Source organism: Haliaeetus leucocephalus, unplaced genomic scaffold, assembly GCF_000737465.1.
Source record: "Haliaeetus leucocephalus isolate CR32 unplaced genomic scaffold, Haliaeetus_leucocephalus-4.0 Scaffold668, whole genome shotgun sequence".
Lineage (NCBI taxonomy): Eukaryota > Metazoa > Chordata > Aves > Accipitriformes > Accipitridae > Haliaeetus > Haliaeetus leucocephalus.
The window spans coordinates 1,933,817-1,955,849 of NW_010973104.1; the positions used below are offsets into that span (position 1 = coordinate 1,933,817).

The 22,033-nt window shown below is 54.7% G+C and overlaps 3 protein-coding genes across 10 annotated transcripts in view; 2 read left to right on the plus strand and 1 right to left on the minus strand.

Annotated features, from left to right (window-relative positions):
- Nucleotides 1-10,336, plus strand: part of GALNS (galactosamine (N-acetyl)-6-sulfatase) — a 55,537-nt gene extending 45,201 nt beyond the window's left edge. Inside the window, exons 14-17 of one of the 8 annotated variants that reach the window (XM_010579578.1) lie at nucleotides 1,394-7,075; nucleotides 7,107-7,328; nucleotides 7,493-7,611; nucleotides 10,254-10,336. In XM_010579578.1, coding sequence (XP_010577880.1) covers nucleotides 1,394-1,480 — 87 coding nt within the window. In that variant the 3' untranslated portion in view covers nucleotides 1,481-7,075; nucleotides 7,107-7,328; nucleotides 7,493-7,611; nucleotides 10,254-10,336. Of the gene's footprint in view, nucleotides 1-1,393; nucleotides 7,076-7,106; nucleotides 7,612-10,253 lie in introns of all 8 variants that reach the window. The other 7 variants (XM_010579579.1, XM_010579581.1, XM_010579582.1 and 4 more) reach the window with 7 other exon arrangements.
- Nucleotides 9,991-12,801, plus strand: APRT (adenine phosphoribosyltransferase). Its single transcript, XM_010579576.1, has 5 exons — nucleotides 9,991-10,070; nucleotides 10,254-10,357; nucleotides 11,244-11,377; nucleotides 12,316-12,394; nucleotides 12,541-12,801. Exons 1-5 carry the CDS (start codon nucleotides 9,991-9,993, stop codon nucleotides 12,681-12,683), a joined length of 540 nt encoding a protein of 179 aa, XP_010577878.1. The 3' UTR covers nucleotides 12,684-12,801.
- Nucleotides 12,802-16,192: 3,391 nt separating this feature from the next.
- On the minus strand, nucleotides 16,193-20,345 carry CDT1 (chromatin licensing and DNA replication factor 1). Its single transcript, XM_010579708.1, is given in 10 exon segments — nucleotides 16,193-16,356; nucleotides 16,469-16,670; nucleotides 16,760-16,894; nucleotides 17,295-17,483; nucleotides 17,789-17,892; nucleotides 18,210-18,355; nucleotides 18,466-18,656; nucleotides 19,147-19,380; nucleotides 19,473-19,637; nucleotides 19,968-20,345. Coding segments are annotated over 10 exon segments (1,908 nt in total).
- Between the last annotated feature and the right edge of the window lie 1,688 nt (nucleotides 20,346-22,033).

A 22,033-nucleotide genomic window follows, 5' to 3' on the forward strand; every position in this document is an offset into this window, starting at 1 on the left:
TGGAGTGGAGCCGTGCTGGCTTGACTGCGTGTTTGACCTGCAGCACACATGGTGTCCTCAGGGCTCTCTGCACTTCCAGCATGGATCCAGGAAAGCCAACTTGGACTGTGGGACTGAAGCAGATACGATGTGGTTTTTTCAAAAGAACAAACATTTCATTTGTTTCCTTGGATCTCTATTTCTTCTACAGAGTGGTCAGGCGTCTGAAATTTGCAGCGGTGGTTGTGCATTTTAAAATTGAGAAATGGATTTAGAAAACAGCACTAATTGTTCTTAAACCGGCTGGAGCCCTTCGTGCAGTGAGGTGCCTTCTGCCAAAGCTCCCCTCCGTGGTCTGCGCCTTCTGCAGAGATAGCTGGTGTCTCACTGCCATCTGTTGTCAACTGGATGGAATAGAAACCTGCTCTGGCATTTTCTCTGGGCTTAAGCTTTTCTTTTACTCTATAGGAATTTAATTCCAAGAAAACGTAAATGACTTGAAGAATAAAAATAAATAAAATGAAAGGCAATCGGTCAGAGCTGAACTGGCTTTTAATAGGCGACAGCAGGAATCTCCCATGGATGGATAGACCTTGAGAGAAGGAGGGACAGGGAATGAAGGCAAAAGATTTCTGAAGGCAGAATGGGAATTGTAACCTGCCATTCACATTACCACAGCCCCAAATTTTAAATGGCAAAGCCCCATGAAACTGAAAAAGTTTTTGTCCAAATGCCTTCCTCCATTAATCCCTTTGGAAGCTGAGGTTTGCAGTGGGCTCCCTTGCTGATGTCGTTTCTCTGTTGTACATGTGCTGGAGAAAGGTAGTTCAAGAAACATGGAAACAAGGTAGGCAAATAGTTTTGGTCTGCATGCACTGGAGTAGTTGTCTCATAAATGCCTCCTACTCCATCTGTTCATGAATTCATCCATCAAAATGCTCATTAAAATACAGGCATTCTTATCTCTCTCACACCCTTGGCCTTCTGTTGCTTTTTGCTTGTCTCCACAAGAAAATGCATAGATATCTTAGTGCTAAGAACGAGAACTTGTTTGTGGATCCCAGGAAAATTGGGGGTTTCACCTCATGGTCTGCTTGCTCCACGCTACTACAGGAAAGAGAGGAAGGTCACCAGAGTCCCAGCAGACTGCATTTGTACAGGAGAGACCACTGTATCCCAGAAGAGGGAATCATCTGCTGCAGATTTGTAGTCTTTCCTAAAGCTTTTTTTGAATAGTGTTTGGAGTTGGGAAGTTGATGAGCCCAGGAGCATCAGCTGTAAGAGGAGTTTCATTTTTTCAAGCAGGACATAAGAGCGTCTTTGTGAGAACCAGAAAGGGTTGGTTAGGGTACAGGGCTTAGCAGATACTTGGTACGAATCATCTTTCTGTATACTTTTTGTTTGTTTTTAACAGAATTGGTCTCCTCCAGGCTGTGAGAAGCTAGGGAAGTGCCTGAAACCGCCCAAGTCTGATCCTAAGAAGTGCTTTTGGCCTCATTGATCTTCTCTGCAGCCCTCAAGAGCTACACAGAAAAGCTATAACCAGCTGGACATACAGTTTACAAAGCATGTCTTTTCACGTTGGCACTCCTGTTTACACAGGAAGGGTGTGATGTATGTATGATATCATCATTTGCTCTTCCAAAAGGGCCAGTGTTTATATTGCTAGTGCTCAGGGTTTAGCCTGTACTCTTGTGTTGTTCTGGTTGTTTCCGTAAATGGTAACTTTTCAGTGAAGACTGTTTCAACTGTAAAAGCTCTCTGGACAACCACAACTCTGCCATCACCTCAGAAATGCCATGGATGCACCTTTCCTCTTGCTTCTTCCACCCAACCTGCTCTCTCAAATCATTTTTCGTTCGGATGCCCCTACAGCAGCCATGAGGGACTGTTCAGGAAACTCACAACTGCCAGAAAACCCTGCCCAAACTGCCCTTGTTTTGTTTGCCTGTAACTTGTTGGTTTAACATTTGATTTCCATTGTGAACTCTGGACACCAACTTGTCTTTCCTTTCTCTCTAAACTTGTGAGTACCGGGTGCAGCTGTACAGCCTAGACTGCTGCTGTGCATCGCTGGGTGCAAACAAGTGCTACCTCCCGTTCCCGACTAAGGGGTTGGCTCCAGGGAGAACACCCTGCCTGCCTTCCATCTGTAGCTGCAAACATTCCCTAGGTAACGGTATAAAGAAATTTGAAGATGGTGTTCATGTAAGTATTGCCTTATTGATGGTGGGCAGGATGTTCTTGTGGAGCTGGGGGTCAGTTGTTCATTTCAGGGGTTTTCTTTGTTTCAAAAAATCTGGGTCCAAATATGGTTTAAGTCACGCTTCTAGTCTCATGATCTGGGTCCAGCCAACTGCAGGCTCAGAAATGCCCATTTACATCAGATGTTAACTCTTGACCCTGTTTCCAGTGTACGCTCTCTGAGGAATTCTCCTTGTGCAAACTTTCCACAGCCTGGGTGTAGCACTTCTCTAAACAGAGTTCATGGTAAATGCTGGTCCTTTGCACAAATTCCACATTGCAGATTTCTCATCTGCTTTTGAGCCTGTTTCACACCCTTCGCTATTGCTAATTAAACGTGTCTCGAACAAAACTGCACAAGGTTACTCTGGGGCTTCGGGGGAGTAGTTAGAAGCAACCTTGAACATGCTGTTTGCACCACTGACAGCTCCACTTCCACCCCGCCAGTGTTTTGTACAATACACGTGCCCTCTCCGTATGGCGTTGGGCTGCCTTGGGAAAAATTGAGGTGCTCTGTACCTGTAAAGAGCCCTACTTGCTTCCCAAGCAAAGCTTGGGGCTGGCTTGAGATGGGTTGAGAGCCCTGCTTTTCTGGTAACTGCTGTGCTACTGCCTGCTACGGGCTTCTCAGCTGCTTGTTCTTACCCTCCCTGTAATCCCAAATGCTCTCATTCTCTCCATTCCCGTGGTTTATGCTACCTGTAATCCCCTCCACAGTATTTCCTACTGTATATCTCATGAAGCTGGATAATCCTATAAGATTGTAATAAGAACAGCACTTGAGTCGGCTCTTACTGTTCCACCTATCAGAAATCACAGCCAACATTTCATCGGCTAGCAGAGCCTCTGAATCTCTGCGCATCTACAAATGGCATTTGTTTATAGTCCAAATTTCTTAATTGCCTTATGATGTTCCCAGTTGTCCTTCAAGTGTATCAAGGCATTTCCAGTTCATCCATAACGTTTCTCCTTGTTTTGATATAGTGCGGATAGCTCAAGTCTTGGGAGATTCTGATCAGTCTATTCTTCAGTGATGCTGTATGAGAAGGACTGGTAGGAGGACTTGCAGCAGTCGTGTGCATCTGGCAGCACAGGAGACCAGACAAAACCAGTAACTTCCCATTTTCTGGGGGCTGTCCACATCTGCTATAGCGCTTTAGCGCTTGTGTCACCCCAAAGTGTTCAGGACCCTGCAGTTCATTATTATCAGCAGATGAAGGTACCACCAGAGGAGGGAGTCTGTCACTGCAACTCCCTGAAAATCCCTGTCAGCCCTCAAATAGTTATGAATGTATCTGCTGCAATAGTAACAGTGCTTTGTCTTTCTACGTGCTGCTTATTAAGAGATTGCATCGCAGGATCGCAGCTCATCGTCTGAGCACTAGCCCAGACATGTTTCTTGGTTCTTAGCATTTGCAGTATGCACATCGTGAGCGTACTGGGTGCCTGCTACCCTGCGTCCCCTACCTGTCTGGCTGCCACTTTGTTCTTTACTCTTTCACAGCTTGCAGTTTTGAAGATAACTGCTTTTCCCCTGCCTGTGTAACTTGCTTGGACAAGCCATCCTGTTCTCAGCATGCATGGTGTTTGTCTGGTTACCCAGCACACAAAGTCCTCATTCCTCATTGAAATAATCTCTCCGTGCATAGATACTGGATGTAAACTTTGCACTAGAAAGCTGGCTGCTATAAGTGAATTGACTTGACGTCTGTTTATTATTTGCTTCATGTCCGTTTATTGTAAAAGATCAAAGCTTAATGTGAAGAAGCTACTGCTCTAAATTTAAATAAGAATAGTAGTTTTACAGCTGGATAGCTAGGAAGAATTTTAAATCAATGCCTTTCCCAAAGATGTACAGGTTTTAAAGTTGCGAGATGAAGAAATAATGAATCAAAAATAAACTATCAGAAATGCATTATATGATTTGTCTGTGCGCACCTGTAAAACAACTAAGTAACACCTTGCTTTGGGACAGTCTCACAGATACGCCTTCCAGATCATGGGACTGGCTTGGGTTAAAAATAGCTTGTTTTGTTTTCCCTGTATTATTTTTAACGTGGATCAATTTCCCAGCCCACGCAGCTGCCCAAGTACAATTCAGAGGCTGGTGTGGGGACCAGGGGCATACGTGGCCTGAGGCTGCATCCACCAGCACAGCCGCAGGGATGTGTGGGGCAGCTCAAAAACACCAATACGTGCCGTGGATCACAAAGCGGCCACCACGTATTGCCACGTCTGCCCTTAATCATTATCCTGAGCCTCTGATCTGAAGTTGGTCTGTGTGATAGTTGCCCAGTTCTGGGAACTGCCCGTACTGGGGCAGGTGTTGGCTTTGCAGGAGCTGCCTGTGGGACCTGCCTGGGGTTGTGTGTGCAATAGCGGTCGACAGAGGAGTGGGTCTGGTGGGGTTTACTGGCCGCCAGTCAGGGACCTGCAGCAGTGAAGCGGGCTTGTTGGTAGCTTCTTTTCTCAAGCTGCAAGACATAAGAGCTAAAGGAAAGATGATGTCTTCCTAAGACTGCTTCTATGTGATGTTCCTTTCTTTATATTTAAATACATCTGCTAAATGCTAAAAGCTTAATATCTGCTTGGGCTAAGAGTCCAAGGAATTTCTTTCTTGCCTTTAATTTCCAATTAGCTGAGCCTCTCGAGTCCCCCTGCTCTGCCCCTGAGGCTGTGTTATCATCCAACCCTCCATGCAGAGAAGCTTCTGAAATTGATGTAGCTAATAATCGTGGAAAAAGTCCTACTGCATTTACAGTCTACGGCTGCAGAAATGGAGCCTTGATTTAAAATCCTGCAGCGACAAATGGATTATTTCGGTGGCAAATTAGTCTCTGAGGACCAACAATTTGGGGATCTGAACACTGGAATTGGAAACCAGAAGATCAATTCCGAACACTTAGAGCCAAGGTTAATGCCCTGCAAACTGTATTGAGTGCAATGATGGAAGATAACATGCCTCTGCATTTTAAATGGGAAGCCGAGGAACACAGTATAAAATGTAAAAATGGGCACGTTTGGAACAGAACGAGAGCGAGCGATACACACATATTTGCTAATAAAACGTTATGTGGTGTCTGGGGACTGAGTTTTCAGGCAAGTGCTGAGGATGACAGTGGGCTTTTACTAAAGGAACGGAAACTAATATCGCCGAGAAGGAGCCTGTTGAACTTGGGACACTTGCTGCCACGTGGAAGCTGGCAGTTCTCGGTACCTGCTGAGTCGAGCCTTTCCCGAACGTGGTGGACAGCTTCCAGAAGCCTCCTGGTTTCACATAAAGTGAAGCAGACAAGATGAGGATCTCCCGAAGGTGGGTGAATACTCTTTATTCCAGTGAGGACATTCTTGCAGTCACCATGCAAAATAATTTCAGCAGCTGAAGAAAGACCTTTTGAAGGTGAGAATGGTTTGAATTGGGGCTTTGGGGGGAAGGCAGTACTGGGAGGCAGTTTATTGTCTGCAGAGTTGCCAGCAGCCTCTTCAGCACAGCTAGATGAGAAACCTCTCCCCAGGGATCTTGCTGTTGTCCTCACCACTGGGAAACTTTACAAACTACATGCACTCTCCAAGAGTTACTCTTGAGTGCTTGTTCAGTATCCAAATAACTGTTCTGTAGTTAAAGTGGCTTGTTTTCCATTTCTCTTCACAGTTACAATACTTGGAAATAGACTTTTGCTTTTGTTTTCTGGTAGTATTTGATGTGAGTTTTTCATATGTTATCAGAAAGTGACACGGCAGTGCCTCTTGAATTAAACTGTTAGTTTTTAAAAACAGTTGTAAGGGAAGAACTGAAATCCCATTTTAGGTTCTTTCTTCCTTTGGAAAATAGCTATTTTAAACACCGAGAAAAGAGTCCATTTGCCTTTTTTCTTTATATCCCCTTCCACCGTTTATAGTTTTGTTGTTGCTCGAAGTCTAGTTCGGATTATATAAATCCTAAATAAAGGTGGATCCCTAGCCAAAAGGCTGTCGTCTCTTAGGAGTGAAAAAAAACCTCTGCCATCCAACTTCGAGAGAGAGCCAATCTGGCAGCTCTCTACACCTTTGTCCCTCCTGAAGTCACTTAATACCCTTCTGGGCGATACGTAGGTTGGTAGCACGATTCCCATCTGAAAGGGATAGGGGCTGAAAAACCCGCCAGCCCCTTCGCCAGCAGCAAGGAATGCGTGCCAAATCCATTAGTTCTGGATCGGGCTCAAAATCCCCTCCCGGCTCGGCCAAGCTGGCCAGAGGAGAGAAAGAGAGAGGGGGTTTGTGTCTTCTCCAAGGGCCTGATCCAACCTGCTGCAGCGGGCAGGAGGTGCTGGGTTCAGCTCCGTGCAAACAAGGATGCTGTGGAAGGGCAGAGCTGGTTCACCGTGCTTTCGCCTCTTTTAGGGGGGGACAACGCTAGCTCGTTATTCAGTACGGATGCTTCGGTCCTGAGCCCAGGGAGCTGGCCGGAGAACTGCATTCTTCTGCTGTTGAAATAAGATATTTCAAATTTGTTTTTTAAAAAAAATGGGTTTAAAGTGCATGCGTTTCTAAAGCCGAAATTGAAACGAAATGTTCCAGCAGATTTGAAAGGAAATTTTAGTTCTCATTTCCCCTTGTGGGGTGTGTTGAAATTTTGGGCATTTTGTTCCACTTCACGCTGAAGTTTTAAACTCCTTAACGGAACAGAAACTTCCATACTTGGCACAGCTCTTCTAATTGCCTGCTTAAGCTGATTAGAGTTAGCTCTCAAGCTTTTATACCCCCAGTTTCTATGTTCACCGGCTAATAACATCTCTCATATCAGGATCTCAAAGCACTTTTAAATCACTGATCACCTCTGTGTCCAAAAGAGAGGCAAAGCCAGTGTCCCCCTGCTACAGTACAGGCGGTAGTTCCTCTGCCAGGCACAGAACAGCCCTAAACCTCTCCGAGCTGCAAGCGGATGTTGAGACACCTCCCCAGCGATATTCCAGAGCCGAAGTCCTTTGACATCACATTTGGAAATTGGTCCTAGGAAAGTTCTTTTCCGATGGAAATTGCAGCAGGAGTCAGCACTGTTGTTTGAAAGATTGAACAATTACAGGGAAAGCTAATTTACTTTGGACGTTAAAAACCAGTCTGTACTGGTAGGTGCAATTCATATCCTTTGAAAGGGAGGATTAGTGAGGTGAAGTTCTGACAGAGATTTGAGAAATGTTGTTTTTAAACCTGAGCTGGCATGTGGCATTATTTCTGGCAGCTGAATCATTGGAAGTCCGATTTGGTATAACCTTTATGTTCTTCCTGGCAGAACTGATGGTGTTTGAGAGGCCTGATCCTGCATCAGAGGAGGAAAGATCCCCCCAGCTGCTTCTTCACCCAGCTGCTGGATGCGAAGGGACCGGTGGGAGCCCTCGGCAGCTCGTGCTGGTGAGAGCTGCTGGTTTGCCCGGGGTCGGTTGGCATGAGGGCCCTGGGAACCTTGCTTAGCCTGAAGAAAAATGTGGTGGTGTGTTCTGCTAATAACGGTGGTGATTGTGTAGGAGGGTCACAAACAAGAAAAGTGCGATGAAGACCCCAGCTTATGGCTCCTCCATTAGTGAGAGGCAGAAGGCAGGGTTGCCTGGTGTTTGCATTGCAGGCAAAAGAGCCCTTTCCCAGATCCTGCTTATTTCCATGGGTAGGCAGATAAATTCCGTCACTTCCATCTGCCAGGAAGAAGAGGAGTTGCTGGAATAGCTCATTGTCCGGTATCGTGGTTGGTAAGGTTACAAGAGAAACCCTTCCAGCTCATCCAAGGGAGTGAGGGTGTTGCAAAGCTGTCGTTCCAGTGGAAGGCTACGTGCTTCGTCCGTGTTTGCTTCACTGAAACAGCTGCTAGAGAGGATTTTTCTGGTGCCAAAGAGATAATCTGACTTCAGGGAAAATCTTAGTCTGTAAGGGAATGGTTGTGGAAGGAGGCACGCTGACCTCCTGTGCAGGCTGTCTCTGGCAATAGAGAGCTTAACAAGAAAGGGAGCAACCTTTGCACTGGCCTTCAGCTTGTCTCTCTTTGTACATCAGGCAGACATCCATTAAGCAGGTGTCTTCTGCTGTCTATAGAAGAATTAGGAAGAAAATAGAGCAGTGGAGGATTCGGTGTACAGCAAATAATTCCCAAGGGTTTGCACCAAGTACTGGCAACTGTGCAATGGCACAGGACGTGTCGGATGCTGGGATGCGGGCAGAATCGGGTGTCTTGTGAGCCGTGCTGTGCATATGAGCCCGTTGGAGCTAAGCTGGAGGGGAGACCAGCTTCCCCTCCTGTCGGCTGCTCCTCCTGTGCGAGAGGCACCTCTTGTAGCAGGGGAGGACCCACAGGGCTGTTGGGAGTGACTGGTCCAGCAAGAGCAGGAGAAAGCAGCTCTGCGTTCGTTACCAGGCTGCTGCAGCCCTCAGCACTCAACCCATGGGTTCCACATCAAATCACTGCAAAATACCTGGATAGCTGCTGGCACGCTGTCGCACGCCTCGAAGACCGGTCCTAACGGCTGTCTGGAGGGTGCGGAGCTGAAACCGTTCCCATCACAGCTATCAGCAAGCACTGAGCTCGGCCAGGGGTGTTGCGCGCTAGAACTGCCTTTGCTTTCTGCAGCGGGTTGTACCCAACTGCATTTGGACCAGATCCAAGTTGTATTTGCTAATGTAAGAGGAGATCTGTACTCATTCAACAGTACGCCTCCTGGCCGCAATGGGTTCTGTATGGGCAAACGGATATTCACCCACCGGGCGATGGGAGATAGGAGCTGTGCAAGAGTGCCTTGACCTGCCATACGAATGAGTGACACCAATAGCTGCTGAGCTGTTAGTCCAGGACCGAGGGCACTCAGACCGGCTGTGTTATCATCCCCCATGAGTGTAATCCAAACCAACGGTTTTAACAAACAAAATGCGATTTCAGGGGTTCATAAGAGGTGATGAGGGACAGAAAAGTAGGAAATAGTTTAGTCCTAACAAGCTTGCTATCTATGCGCGGTGCAGGCCAGGGGTGAAGGGGGGTGAAAGTGTAACCCCTGGGCACGGGACCCCTTTCCCAATCTGGCTGGGGCAAGGCAGGGTCCGAGGGCTTCATACAGCGGGGGAAATACGGCTCCACACACTGCAGGTACCAGAACGCTCTTCAGAGGGGAAACTGGGGCTCCACGCAGCGGGGTCACCCAGGCTCTCTGCAGCAGGGTACAGAGCACTGTGCACTGCAGGTGTCCGTGCAGTGTGCACCCAGGTACCGGGGTGCTGTGTGCTGGGATACCTGGGCTCCCTGCACCAGGATGCCAGAGCTCCGTGCTCTGGGGTAGCAGGGCTTCGTGCACGGGGGGGATTGGGGCTCTGTGCACTGGGGGATCGGAGCTCCATGCACTGGGGGGACTGGGGCTCTGTGCACTATGGGATCAGGGCTCTGTGCCCCGGGGTACCAGAGCTCCATGCACTGGGGGGACTGGGGCTCTGTGCCCTGGGGGATCGGGGCTCTGTGCCCCGGGGTACCAGAGCTCCATGCACTGGGGGGACTGGGGCTCTGTGCACTGGGGGATCGGAGCTCCATGCACTGGGGGACTGGGGCTCTGTGCCCTGGGGGATCGGGGCTCTGTGCCCCGGGGTACCAGAGCTCCACGCACCGGGGCTCGGGTCCCCGCACCCCGAAGCCCCAGAGCTTCCCCCACGCCCCGCGGTACCGTCGCTCCGTGCGGCCGTTCCCGCCGGCCTAGAGCCGCCCTCGCCCCGCCTCGCCGGGCTGTGCGCGGCGCTGCCGGGATGCGCAAAGCCGGGGCCGCCATGACCCAGGAACGGCTGCGGCTCGTCCGCGAACGGTTGCGCTCCTTCCCTGACTTCCCGGTGCCCGGCGTGCTTTTCCGGTACGGACCGGGATGGGGCCAGGCCGGGGATGGAGCGGAGCCCGGGGGAGGGACGGGGGGACGGGGGGGGTTTGCTGCCAGCGTCCCCCCCCGCTGCCCATCCTTCCCCTTGCCTGCTCCGGGCAGAACCCGCTTCCCCTGGGCTTAGGAGCAAGGTGCTAACTGTTCTCCCTCTCTTTGCAGCGATATCAGCCCTTTGCTGAAGGATCCTGCAGCTTTCAGGGCTTTGCTTGATCTTCTGGAAGATCATTTGAGGGCGTCTTTCCCCCAAATCGACTTTATCGCAGGTGAGTGTTGGCTGAAAGGTCTCTGAAGTCAGAGCACCGTGTGTGTCCTCAGGATGCCCGGGCAGGAGGCGTGGGGAGACTCCTCTGCTAATGGGGCAGCAAACCCTGTACCCCTTGGACACTGTAATCGCTCAAATATTGGCCAGCACCGGGACAGGTTATACCCTTAACCTGCTCCTGTAGTTTCCCGAAATACTGGGTTTGGATCTGGCAAACGCCACCTGATGACGCTTCGGTGCCAATTTCGTAATTCATCGCTTTCATCGTTAAAAAACGAGTCGGGGAGTACAGAAAGCCTGCCGTGCGTGTAAGGTCTCGCGCGGTCCTCGCGGCAGGCAGACCCTGTTCCAGCACGTTTTCCTTCTCAGGGGGCCTTTTCAAGCCAAGAGAAACAGCCTTTGTGGCGATAATGTGTCGCAGCACACCTATGAAAGAGGCTGAGAATGAAGGTGCTTAGGAAGGCAGTGCTTGGGCTGGACGATAGCCCAAAGGTCAAGGAGTCTAGACCAAACCCGGTCCAAGTGCCTCATGATAACTGAAGTCTGTCCCCCGGCGGTACAAAGTCCCTGGTTGTGTGGCCAAACTGATAGCGGGGTTTTGCTGAGCTTATCTCTAAGAACGAGAGCTAGAGGGGAGGCAAAATGGGCAGATGGGGGGATCGATGCGGTGCCCCGAAGCCCATCAGCAGCACATCTGGGTGAGCACAGGCAGCGCAGGAGTGTGGTGTGTGTTTTCAACCCACAGAAATGATTGTAAGAGCAAACTGCTTCTAGAGACACCCCCCCACACCCCCCAAACACAGGAGGATAAACCTGGGGTATTGTGCAAAGACACCCCCAGTCGAATGGCTCTGTTCTGAGTATTCGTGCTGCTCTGTTCCCCCCAGGCCTGGACTCCCGTGGCTTCCTCATAGGCCCCTCTCTGGCTCAGAGACTGGGGATCGGCTTCGTGCTGGTACGGAAAAAGGGGAAGCTTCCCGGTCCGACCGAGTCTGTCTCCTACGACCTTGAGTATGGCAAGGTAATGGCCAGGGAGGAGAAGAGGGTTTCCAGCCTTCTTGATGTAGGGCTGGGGGGTGTCAGCGAGGGGACGGGGTGATAAAACCAGCGGAGGGGTCCCCAACCTGGGTTTCACAGCCAGTGCTGATGCCACGGGCAGTCTGGCATCGCACAAGCTTCAGAAGCGGCACTGAGCTTCACCGTGCCCCGGCATGGCGGCTCCCTCCCCGAGCCGCAGACATGCGGTTTGTGTTGGCGATCTGCGCTGTGATTTTTGGCCGGGGGGGGGGGGGAATGATAAGACTTGGCGCTAAATTGCTTTCTTTGGCTTGAATTCAGGGGCATGGACATGGAGTGTGTTTCCCACTCTTTCAGTAAGTGCTATAAGTAAATGCCTTTATTGCACGGCTTCAAAACACAAGCGCTCGCCTCGTAACACCGCAGCCTCTCAGATTAAAGAGCAGAGGTATAAGCCTAATAACACGCTACCGCTGGTAACTAACAGCAGCCAGGGACTGGCAGCAGAAACACCAAACCTAGGCATTATTTATGAGGATTGTTTGGGCCAACCCTTGCATGGGACAAGTTCATCTGACACAGGACGTGCCTGTGACAGTTTGGATCAGGCTTGGAGGTGCTGTCAAGGCAGAGCGCTCCAGCCCAGTGCATTACAGGAGATTTTCCTCACTGGAGAACTGCTTTGGGATATGGTTTCACAGTGGGACCGTAACTCACTTGATGAATGTTCAGGATCTTGATGTGCCAGAGGGTTGGCCCAGCAATCACCTAACCCACTATATATTTCCATGGCACTCCCCTATAGCTGGAGTATGTGGTTTTGGGGGGTTTTAGGTGCTGAGTGTTAAGGTTGGTCTCGCTGAAGACTTGTCTGCATTCCACCATGTGAAGTGTTTCTCTGTAAGACAAGACTAAAATGAAGCTACTCTTTCCACCCTGCAGGCTGAACTTGAAATCCAGAGTGATGCTGTGGAACCGGGACAAAAAGTAGTTATTGTAGATGACTTGCTTGCAACTGGAGGTGAGAGAAGCAGATGGCGTTAGAGCATGTGTAACCCACGTATGCATGCGTTGGTAGCAGCAGGCGGCATGGCTGTGGGGTTTGAAGCTTACCTCGGCACTGCTCCTCGAGTGACAATGTTTCTGCTCAACCTCTGTGTCCTGCAGGTACCATGTGTGCAGCCTGTGAGCTGATGAAGAGGCTGAAGGCTGAAGTCCTGGAGTGCCTGGTGGTCATAGAGTTAAAATTCCTGAAAGGGTCAGAAAAGCTCAAATCCATCCCTTTCTACTCTCTGCTGCAGTATGACTGACGAGGAGGAGGGAGAAGGAAATGCACGCCCTGAGCTGTGCACAAGTTTGGGGCTTTATTCGGTGACTCTTGTTGTCACAGGGGGGTGGGCAGGGGCGGGGAATCTAAAATTTTGATCCTGGCCAGATGCTATACAATTGTAAGTCCTATTTATTTTCCAAGCCACAGATTAAGGTGTGTTGAGTGTAAGGATCCTTTTTGGAGTTCATCCTTTTGGGAAGAAAGAACAGCCTGATTGGTTTGGGGGATGGAGACCAAGATGCAGCTTCACTGAGTATTTTTCTTTTAGGAGACCAAAGTGAAAATACTGCTGCTGAGGCAGGAGAGGTCTGATAGCTTAGTGGGCCCAGCATTCCCTTTCGGTCGAGCTGTGCCCAGTCAGCCTCCTAGGAACCCATTAGAAGTTTGCCAAAGAAACATGGAAGATGGGCAAAAAGTGATTATTTGTCTAAGGGATAAATCCCTCTGTATTTGACCTCAGAGGATGGTCTGGTTGCTCTCTGCTGTTGCTCAAACCAGAACAGGTTGCTCTTACAATAAGGTAGTGCTTGTTAAGGAGAATTAAGTGACTGCCCAGCCGTGTATCCTGAAATCAGGAGGCAGCCACTGCCAACGCAATGGAGGTTGCTGGTCTAGATGAGCTCGAGCACCATGTCAGCTTGCAGCTTGGCTCGTGGTCTCCTTCCCTTGAGACTGCGAGAAGCTGAAGGTCTCTGTTGTAGGAAGCCGTCTGCCTTCCCCTGGTGCAGGGTAGTTCTTAGCAGCGGACTTCAGAAAACTAGGAGCAATCTACATCACGAGAAGTAGTACACAGCTGGGCGACAGGCAGTGAGGAAGGGGGCCCGTGCACATGCTCAGGGCTGTTTACCTGCCTTCTGTCCAGCAGCACTAGCACCTACCAAAGCCTGCAGTCCAGCCATGCCTGGCAGCTTTTGTTTAGCACAAATTCCCCACTTACTGCTATGTGACTCCTCCCTGCTGTGTTCTTGGGGCATCAGGACGTTGAAAGGACAATGCCAGTTTGGAGCCCATTCTTCTTGGTATGTTTGGTGTCAGATAAGGCCACAAGAAAGAAAGAAAAGGTGTTAAGGCTTGCAGCCGAGCTCTGGCAGTCGCACTCAGGTTGTGTGATGGATGACGTGGGCTTTGGAGATGCTCCCTATAGCATGGTTCAGTTTGGTCACAGGAGCAGCTAAAACCTCGTGTGCCAAAACTTTCACATGCCTGCAAACATTAGGGACTGTGTCCCTGGCGTAGCAGGGGCTAAACTCACTGGTAAAATAAATGTTGACTTACTTTTATTTTTTCTAAACTGTCTCAGAGCTGTTCTTGCAGTAGCTGAAGCCATTAATTACCCTTGTGAGTGTCTTCCTCCAAACCCAGGCTGTCAGTGGAGAGCAAGGCTGTGGCACGATCTCCCCTTGTCACCCCAAATGCTTGGAAGGAATCGCTTGCCAGAACTGAGCAGTTCAGGTATCTTTTCTTTGTGCCTGGCACCAACCTCTAGCTGGAGGGGGGTACTCAGGCTGGTCCTGCTGGATTGCAGTAGAAGTGCCCAGCGCTGGTGGGAGTATCGATCGAGCCCCCGCAGCTCAGCTCACCTTCCCCAGCCAGCGCGTAGGGATGCCACAGACCCTGCCCTTACACTTTTAAGGGCTATTACAGCTATTTTTATCACCGTTTCCTGAAAAGCCACTTCAGTGGCTGCTCGGTTTGTGCTGAGAAACACCATTCCCCCGGGAGAAACCTACCCCAGGGCACTTGTTTTCACAGCCAGCCCCTGCGCAGAGCCAAGGGAGGCAGCGCCTCGCACGCATACTTGGCACGAGGAGAGGGTCCCTGCTGCGAGGTAGAGAAGGGAAAAATTAGTTCCACCCCAAAGAGCCGTGGAAAGCAGCTGCACGCTGTGGAAGCGAGCGTAAAGCCCTGCCAGTGCCAGAGCTGGCTGCGTGCGGGGCCAAGGGGTGACATCAGGGAACCAGGGGACGGTGCCTTCACGTCGGCCGGGCTGCAAGCAACCATTGATGTAATTTGCTTGTAGAGACAAGGCTGTGCAGGGGTGGCTTCCAGGCAGGAGGAAGGTTTTTGTCCCAAGCAGCAGAACAGGAGCTCGCTGCAATCTCTCATGGGGCACACGTGTGCTTGCCAGGCTGCCGAAACCGGCTCCTCTCCGCTGCGCCATTGAGCATGGCCGATAGCCCAGCCTGCGCCCAGAGCCCAGCCTTGAACCCCAGCCCTGTGCCTCCCTCCAGCCTCTGGGCTGGGTTTAAACCTTCCTCCCTGGAAAAAAGGGTTACCTCCGGCCAGCAGTGCCGGCCAGCTGGCCTGCAGGATGGCAAGCAGGGTCCTGGAGGAGGAAGAGGAGGAGAGCCTGCCTGCTCCCTAGGGCAGCACTACAGGGATCTCCAGTGCTGCCAGCCTCCGAGAGCGACGCTTTAGGTGCGGAAGCTTCCCTGGACCAGCGTGGATGAAGGGCAGTCCCCTTTCTGTGCAAGTCCTCCATGCCCCATGCTAAAACCAGCCGAGTCTGGCTCGGAAAGCGATGCGAGGCATGCCCGACGTGACACCGGGCAGGGGCAGGTCCCACCTCCTCCCTTGCACCCACGCTGCCCGTCCTGCAGCAAGAGCTGACCTGACCTGGGCGCTGGGCCAGGCCAGCACCTCTGCAGCAATCGGCACCCTCTTTGTCCCTCTTCCCGAGCCACTTCAGCCAAGTGACCTGGGCTTTCCCCAGGGAAAAAGCCCCCCCACACCCACCCCCAGCCCTGCCTGCTCCTGTCCCCGTGGGAGCTGCTCCACAGTCCCTATTTACAAAAGCTGCATTCAGTTCCCTGCAAACCCACGCTCACTTTTTCCAGTAAGTCTTTCTCCAGGAGCTGGATGACGACCCAGCCCTTCCCTGCGTGTGCCGGCCGACGCCAATTGCCATGGAGAACCACGGTGCTAACGCGGCACAGACAGGCAGCTCACGGAGGAAGAGCACTGTGTTAACACAAGTCAGCTATATTTAAAACATTTAATACAAATATGTTTTGACAAGTCCTGTAGTTGTTTCCAGCGAGCACTGGAGATGCGATTTCCCTCCCTTAAAAACAGAACAAGGCCCAGAGCTCCAAAAACATCAATTTGTGACTTCTTCTCTCAGTCCTTCCTGCCTGTCACCCTCTCACCCTGCCCAGTCCTGCTTCCACCCCACCAGGACCCAGTTAATGGAAGAAACCTCCCGTATCAAACCAGGAGAACACAGCAAAGCCGAGAAGAGGTTACTAGCTCCTCTTCACTGCTGGCATCCTCACCCCAGGACACAGGACTGCCTGCCTTCAGCTCAAGGGTTAAGGGAGCTACGGTCCTCATGGACCGTGGCAGAGAAATTCGTTAAATTAAGGCGTTTTGCTCTTCCTCAGACATCCTTGAGGATGAGCCTCCCATCAGCCCACACCAGATCGCAGAGCACGGTCGTTGCTACATTTAGAGGAGATTACACAGGGGAAGCCTCGACCCTGGGGGGGCTCAGAGGGCTTCTGCCTCCTTTGCCGCCTTGGTGAGCCTCTCCGTGACGAGGCCGAGGTCCTTCCCTTTGTCCAGTTTGATATAGGTATCCGTCCTAATGGCGTGGATCCCCACCCAGTCGGGCAGCAGCTCTGCGAAGAGGCGCAAGTGTTTCTCCATCTCACCTGCGAAAAGGAGCGACAAGCCGCCGGGTCAGAGCTCAGCTCCCCCCCCAGCCCCTTCCTCCTGCAAAGACCCTTCCACGCCCATGAGATTCCCCCCTCCTCGCTTTCCTACCAGGAGGCATCTGTGCATCGTAGCTGTCAGCCATGCGGGCACAAGCCACCTCCATGGTCAGCGCCTGCTTCTTCTCGGCCACGAAGACGTTGCGCAAGATGCGGGCCATGGCCGGCAGCCGCCCCAGCATGGCGAGCCGCTCCTCCTGCTGCGGGTCCCGTGTCATCAGCGCCTGTAGCTTCTGTGCCTCCTTCGCCCGGATCTTGGGGAGCAGAGAAGATGGGGTGAGACACAGGCAGGTCATGTCCCCCCTCCCGGCACTGGCGTTACGGCCAGGACCGAATTACTCACCCTCTCGAGCAGAGCCTGGGACACCCCTTTCAGAGCGCTGGAGGTGCTGGCAGGGGACGGTGCTTTGGAAACCACCAGTTCCCCCGCACCGGCTTCAGCGGTTCTCAAGGCCAGGTTGGCAAGAGCTTTTTCCATCTGCTCATGTGGAAGAGGGAGGAGGAGTTGGGTTACAGCTGGGAGTCGCTTGTGCTGGAGGAAGGAGAAATTTCCCCTCCACCGCCCCCGCCACCACCCTGCAGCCCAGTACATCTGACCCATCCCTGCCACGCAGAGGACAGTTTTGGGGTGCTTCATCTCTTCTCCCAGCCCCAAAGTCACTCCTGACGGCTCCTCTAGCTTGAAACCAGCCCTACACCACAACCTGCAGCGGTAACAGCCAGGCTTGCATTCCCACCTGCCTACATCTTACGGTGCTCTGAGTCCTGTGGCTCTGAAACAATCCTTCCCGAGCCCTATCCGGTAACATCTTCCCACAGAGCCGGCTGGTTTGACATCTGCCAGCTGCAGACGGAGCCAGACCCTGGTCCTGACTCACCTTGGGGGTCAGCATCCCCCGCGCCGTGCTCAGCACCTCCTGAGCCGTGGTAAGCCTGTCCTCCTGGGGTGGCCGCGGCAGCTCCGCCGGGCTGATGTCCGGCACCTCGTCCACTTTGAAGCGGGGATGCCAGCGGGTCAGTTTCTCCTCCGGCACCACCATGGGAGGGGTGAGGGCAGCCAGGAATGCCTGGAGAGGGGCGAGAGCTGCGTCACAGCACCTGCGGGCCAGGTACGGGGGAGCTGGCCACTGCCCCGCGCTCCCAGTGCGGCTTGGCAACACATGGCAGCTGGCTTGGAGGAAATTCAGAGCCAGGAGAGATTCCATTTGCCATCCTCCCCACCCACACCTGCCTGCCAAGAGCATCCCACAGGAACCAGCGATGTCCTTCAGCCTGGATCCCAGCCCGCTCTTTCCACTGATTCTCTAGATAGCGACTAGGGCAACCCCAGACCCCAAAAGCGGAGGGTGCCGGAGCAGGGGAGGGTCCTCACCTTGTGGTGCTGCTTGACAATGTTCACCAGGTTGCGGTTGAACTCCTTCCTGCGCTCCAGCAAGCGCGACGCCGACAAGTGCGGGCGGCCATCCACCTTCTCCTCTGCAAGGAGAGAGACACAAGCATCACCTGCGGCATCAAGGCAAAGCGCGGCAACACCGCGACGGGGCCCAAACCTCGAGAGCCTTGGGAAGGACAGGATCAGAGCCCGACCGTGGGGCCGAGTCGCTGCCAGAATCACCGCCCCATCATCCTCCCACTTGTCCCAAAAGTGTTTTCCCCTTCCAACACGCTCAGGCCCTTCTGCGTCAGATGATTATCTAATGAACTGAGCAGAGAGCATCCCTGGGGATTCAGGGATTCCAGCCAGGACCAAGCGCACCCCAGCTCTTGGGGGCTCCCCCTCAGGCTATACATACCTTCCCCCAGCACCGGCTCCAGCGTGAGCTGGTAGTCAGACTTCTTGACGCTGTTGCCAAAGGTAGGGATGTTCTTCTCCTGGCGCAGCCTGTACGAGGTGGGGTATACCGCTTTGATCTGCCCCACGTGCCGCTCCTCAAACTGCCTGCAACAGGACCCGGAGAGGTCAGGAACCCCAAGGGCTGACACCGGGGCATTGGGCCCGACAGCTTCAGCTGGGACCCCAAAATGGGCTGCCCGCTGCTGCCGACTTACTTGCGCATCATGTCCTGCACCCCCTGCTTGACCTTCGCAAAGGTGATGGTCTCAGCACGGTTGAAGAGCATCCCGGCGATGGTGTCCACGCTGCGGAACATCTCCGCCAGCACCTTGAACTTGTAGGGCAGCGTGAGCCCCGGGGGCTGGTCCTGCGCGAGGGTGTGGAACCGCTGGTACGCGGGGGCCTTCTCGCTGCCGGGAAAGGAGAGGGGTCAGGGTCCCCCGCACACAACAGCCACCAGGCATAGCGAACACGGTCCTGGGACGGCACCAAGGGTGCAGCCAGGGACAGAGACCAGCCAGAACGGGGGTCCCACTGCCAACAGGGCTGACCTCAGAGCCCAGGAGCCGCGTGCCCACCCCAGACCCCTCTCCACCCCCCCATCCCCAAACCCTTATCTGAGCAACGTGTGCCAGTACCTGGGTCACATCACCCATCCTGGGGACATCGATGCCCCGACGCTCATGGCAGAGTCAGGGTGGCTTGGACTACCCTCAGAGAAGCCCTTTGCATGCAGCGGGGCCCGCCAGCGCACCCACAGAGCTCCCACACCCCTCTCACTGGGGTGGGAAGACCCCTGCAAAATCACTGTGAGGCTGAGCAGCCGAAGAGGGCTGCAGCAGTCACCGGGACACCCCAATTTCCCCTCAAATCTGGGGCTGCATCCCCAAAGCCACTCCTCACCCGGCCTCTGCCGCCAGAGCTGCCACCCCAGTGTCCCTGGATGGCTGCACTCCTGGCGTGGCTCCGCTTCCCGCTTTCTTCTCACGGATCCGCAGCTCCAGTTGCCGCACTCGCTCCAGATGGCTCTGCAGGTCGGCGCTGGCCCCGGCGGGGATGGGTGGCAGCTGGGCTAGCTGGGCCAGCGTCTTCACCCTCCGCAGGCGGCACCGCAGCCCGGCCAGGTCCTCCTGGGTGGGGAAGGGGCACACGGTCAGAGCGGGGCTCGCACACTGGCAAGAAACACAAAAAACCGGAGCAGAAAGCCAGGCTTGTCCCGTACCTGCTGCAGGCGCCGGGTTGTCCCTGGGGGGGCTGTGTCGGGCTGTGTCCCCCCATCCTGTCCCCGGCCGGGGGAGTGGGTGGTGCTGGCCGGGGGGTCCGCTGCCAGGTCCAGCGAGGGTGGCATCAGGGGATGAGCAGTGGCCGGAGGCGAGGGGCTGGTGGCCTGCAAAAGTGCGGAGGAACGTTAGATGTGCAGGGAACCCACCCACCGGGACCCCCTCCCCGGTGTGTCCCCCCACCAGGGCCTTACACTGGGGGGGGGCGTGGAGCCATAGGGGGGGTCCGCACTAGGGACAGGGGGCAAGCCCTGGCGGGTGTCTGCATCAGGAGAAGAAGGGCAAGCCCTGGGGGGGAATGGCTGCACTGGGGTGGGGATCAAGCCCTTGGGGGGGCTGCTCCGGAGACGCTGCCCCCGTTTTACCCACCCCCCCGCCCCGTTTTAGGGCCGCAGCCGCGGGGAAGCGGCCCACCCCCCACCCCAGCAGTTCCCTACCGCGGCCGGCGGTCCCGGTTCCGCATCCCGGTGCAGCTCCAGCCTCTTCCGCGCCGACTTCCCGCTCGGCTCCCCGGGCCGGGCCCCGACCGATGGTTCCGTTTCCATCTCCCGCCGGCTCCGTTTCCTACCCGCCAGCCCCCGCACCACCGGGGAACCGCCGCCGCCGCGGGCCGGGGTACGCGGCGAGCCGGGCAGCGGCGGCGGGTGGGCGCTGAGCCCCACCGGGGCACCATCCTCCTCCTCCTCCTCCACCTCCCGGTGTACCGGGGGACCGGCAAGGGCGGCCTTGAGCCGGCGGCCGCCGCCGCGCTTAACCGGGGCTCCGGTAACCGCCTTCGTGCGGCTGAAGAAGTCGGTGAGGCGGCGCTGGGCCATGGCGGTCGCGGTCGCGGTCCCGGTCCCGGTAACGATCCCGGTCCCGGTAACGATCCCGGTCCCGGCGCGCCGACACGTGCACCCGCTCTACCGGGCGCGCCAAAGCCTCCGCGCTTGGCGGGAACCCGCGCGGCCGCAGCACCGCCCACCGCCGGGGGGGGGAGTGGTGGTGGCGGCGGGAGGAGTCACGTGGTGCGGAATTGGCGCCACGGGGTTCTTAAAGGCGCCGTGCCTCCCTAGAGCTGTGCTCCACGTGGGGGTCGGGAGGGGATTGTTCGGTTGCGGGGGTTCAGAGCCGTTCCGGCGTGGGGGGCTCCGACCTTGCCCGGTGCCGTAGCGTCTGGTTCAGGGGACCGTCTGCCCACTACGGGGACGGAGGCTTCCAGGCCCTTGGCTGGTGCTGGGGGGGGGCTGCAAGCTGGGGGACCCTGAGTGGGGCAAACGGCATCTGAAATGGCGCTGGGTTGGGGGTCACACCTCTTACCTGCCCTCCCCGGCGTGCCCGGGGCCAAGCCCTGCCCAGTTCCCTGCCAGAGCTCTGTGGTGGCTGCGGGGTCCTTCAAGGGACGCTGCCGCTGCTGCCTTCCCCCACATCCACGGGTCCAGGCAGTGGCCGTCCCTCCAGCTAGGGACAGCCATGGGAACAAGGGGCACCAGCAGCACCCACTACCCCAGTATCCCCCTGCCCCACAGCGTGGCCGTCTGCTAATGGCACTGCCCGGACGTGGGAAAAGCTTGCTCGCCCATAAAACGCCTCGCCGGGCACTCAGGCCGTACCCGCAGCACATTACGGGACCACGCCGTTCTCCAGCATCTCTCTTAAAGGCTGAGCGAGGCCGGCAAATTGGAGCAGGACCACTCAGGGCCGGATTCGGCCGCGTGAGGCAGGGCTCTGGGGTGCCGTTCCCTGTGCCCATTTACTTCCACAGCCTCCGTTCCCAGCTCGGGGCCAGGGCTGGGAGAGAGACGCCGGTGTGGGTGCCATGGACCACCCTTTCCTGGATCCATTCTGGGTGGGGGAGATGCAGCCCTGGGCTTTTGCAGCGGTAATTTCCATACCCGGGTCTCATGGACGTGGTAATGCAGAGCCTCGTGGCTCGGCGCTGACGAGCGTTTTCATTTACACGAATGAATCCCTCCGGGTCCCAGCAATGAGGGTCGATGCGGCCGGGCAGAGGGGACGAGTCCCTCCTCTGAGAATGCTCAGAGATGGTTTGGGCACCCACAGCCTGTCCCAGCTCCCACGAGGGGCTGTGCCCAGCAAAACTCATCTGGACACCCGTGTTTGGGGGTTCTCCGGCCTATCCTGCCCATGGTTCGGGTGCTACGGCATGGGCAGCGGTGTCCGGATGGCTGCGGCTTCTGCGGCACATCTGGGGTCCAGGTCTGGGTGGGGGGGAAGAGCCCCGAGAGTGCCGGAGGGAGCCGAGGGAAGAGAGTGGAGCCCGCCAAGGTGGGGAGCGGGCCGGCAGCGTGCCAGCTGGGTGCCAGTTTATTAAGTATGTTCGGAAAACAAGCGCGGGGAAGCTAAAGAATGCGGAGAATTTCATGGGCTGATGCTTCCTGGTTAGGGCCCGGCAATTACCAGCACTGCCCGGTGTGCTGCCCGCTGCCCTCGCCGGCGATGCTGCCCTCGTCGCCGGCTCTGCCCGGCACCTTCCCAGCCAGGGGCTGAGCTTGGGCTACCG

Excerpts from the sequence above, each read along its gene's own strand:
- APRT (XM_010579576.1), top strand. The coding sequence starts at position 9,991 with ATGACCCAGGAACGGCTGCGGCTCGTCCGCGAACGGTTGCGCTCCTTC. Across the intron at positions 10,071-10,253 it reads GTGCCCGGCGTGCTTTTCCG|CGATATCAGCCCTTTGCTGA; the intron begins GTACGGACCGGG and ends CTCTCTTTGCAG. Across the intron at positions 11,378-12,315 it reads ACGACCTTGAGTATGGCAAG|GCTGAACTTGAAATCCAGAG; the intron begins GTAATGGCCAGG and ends TCCACCCTGCAG.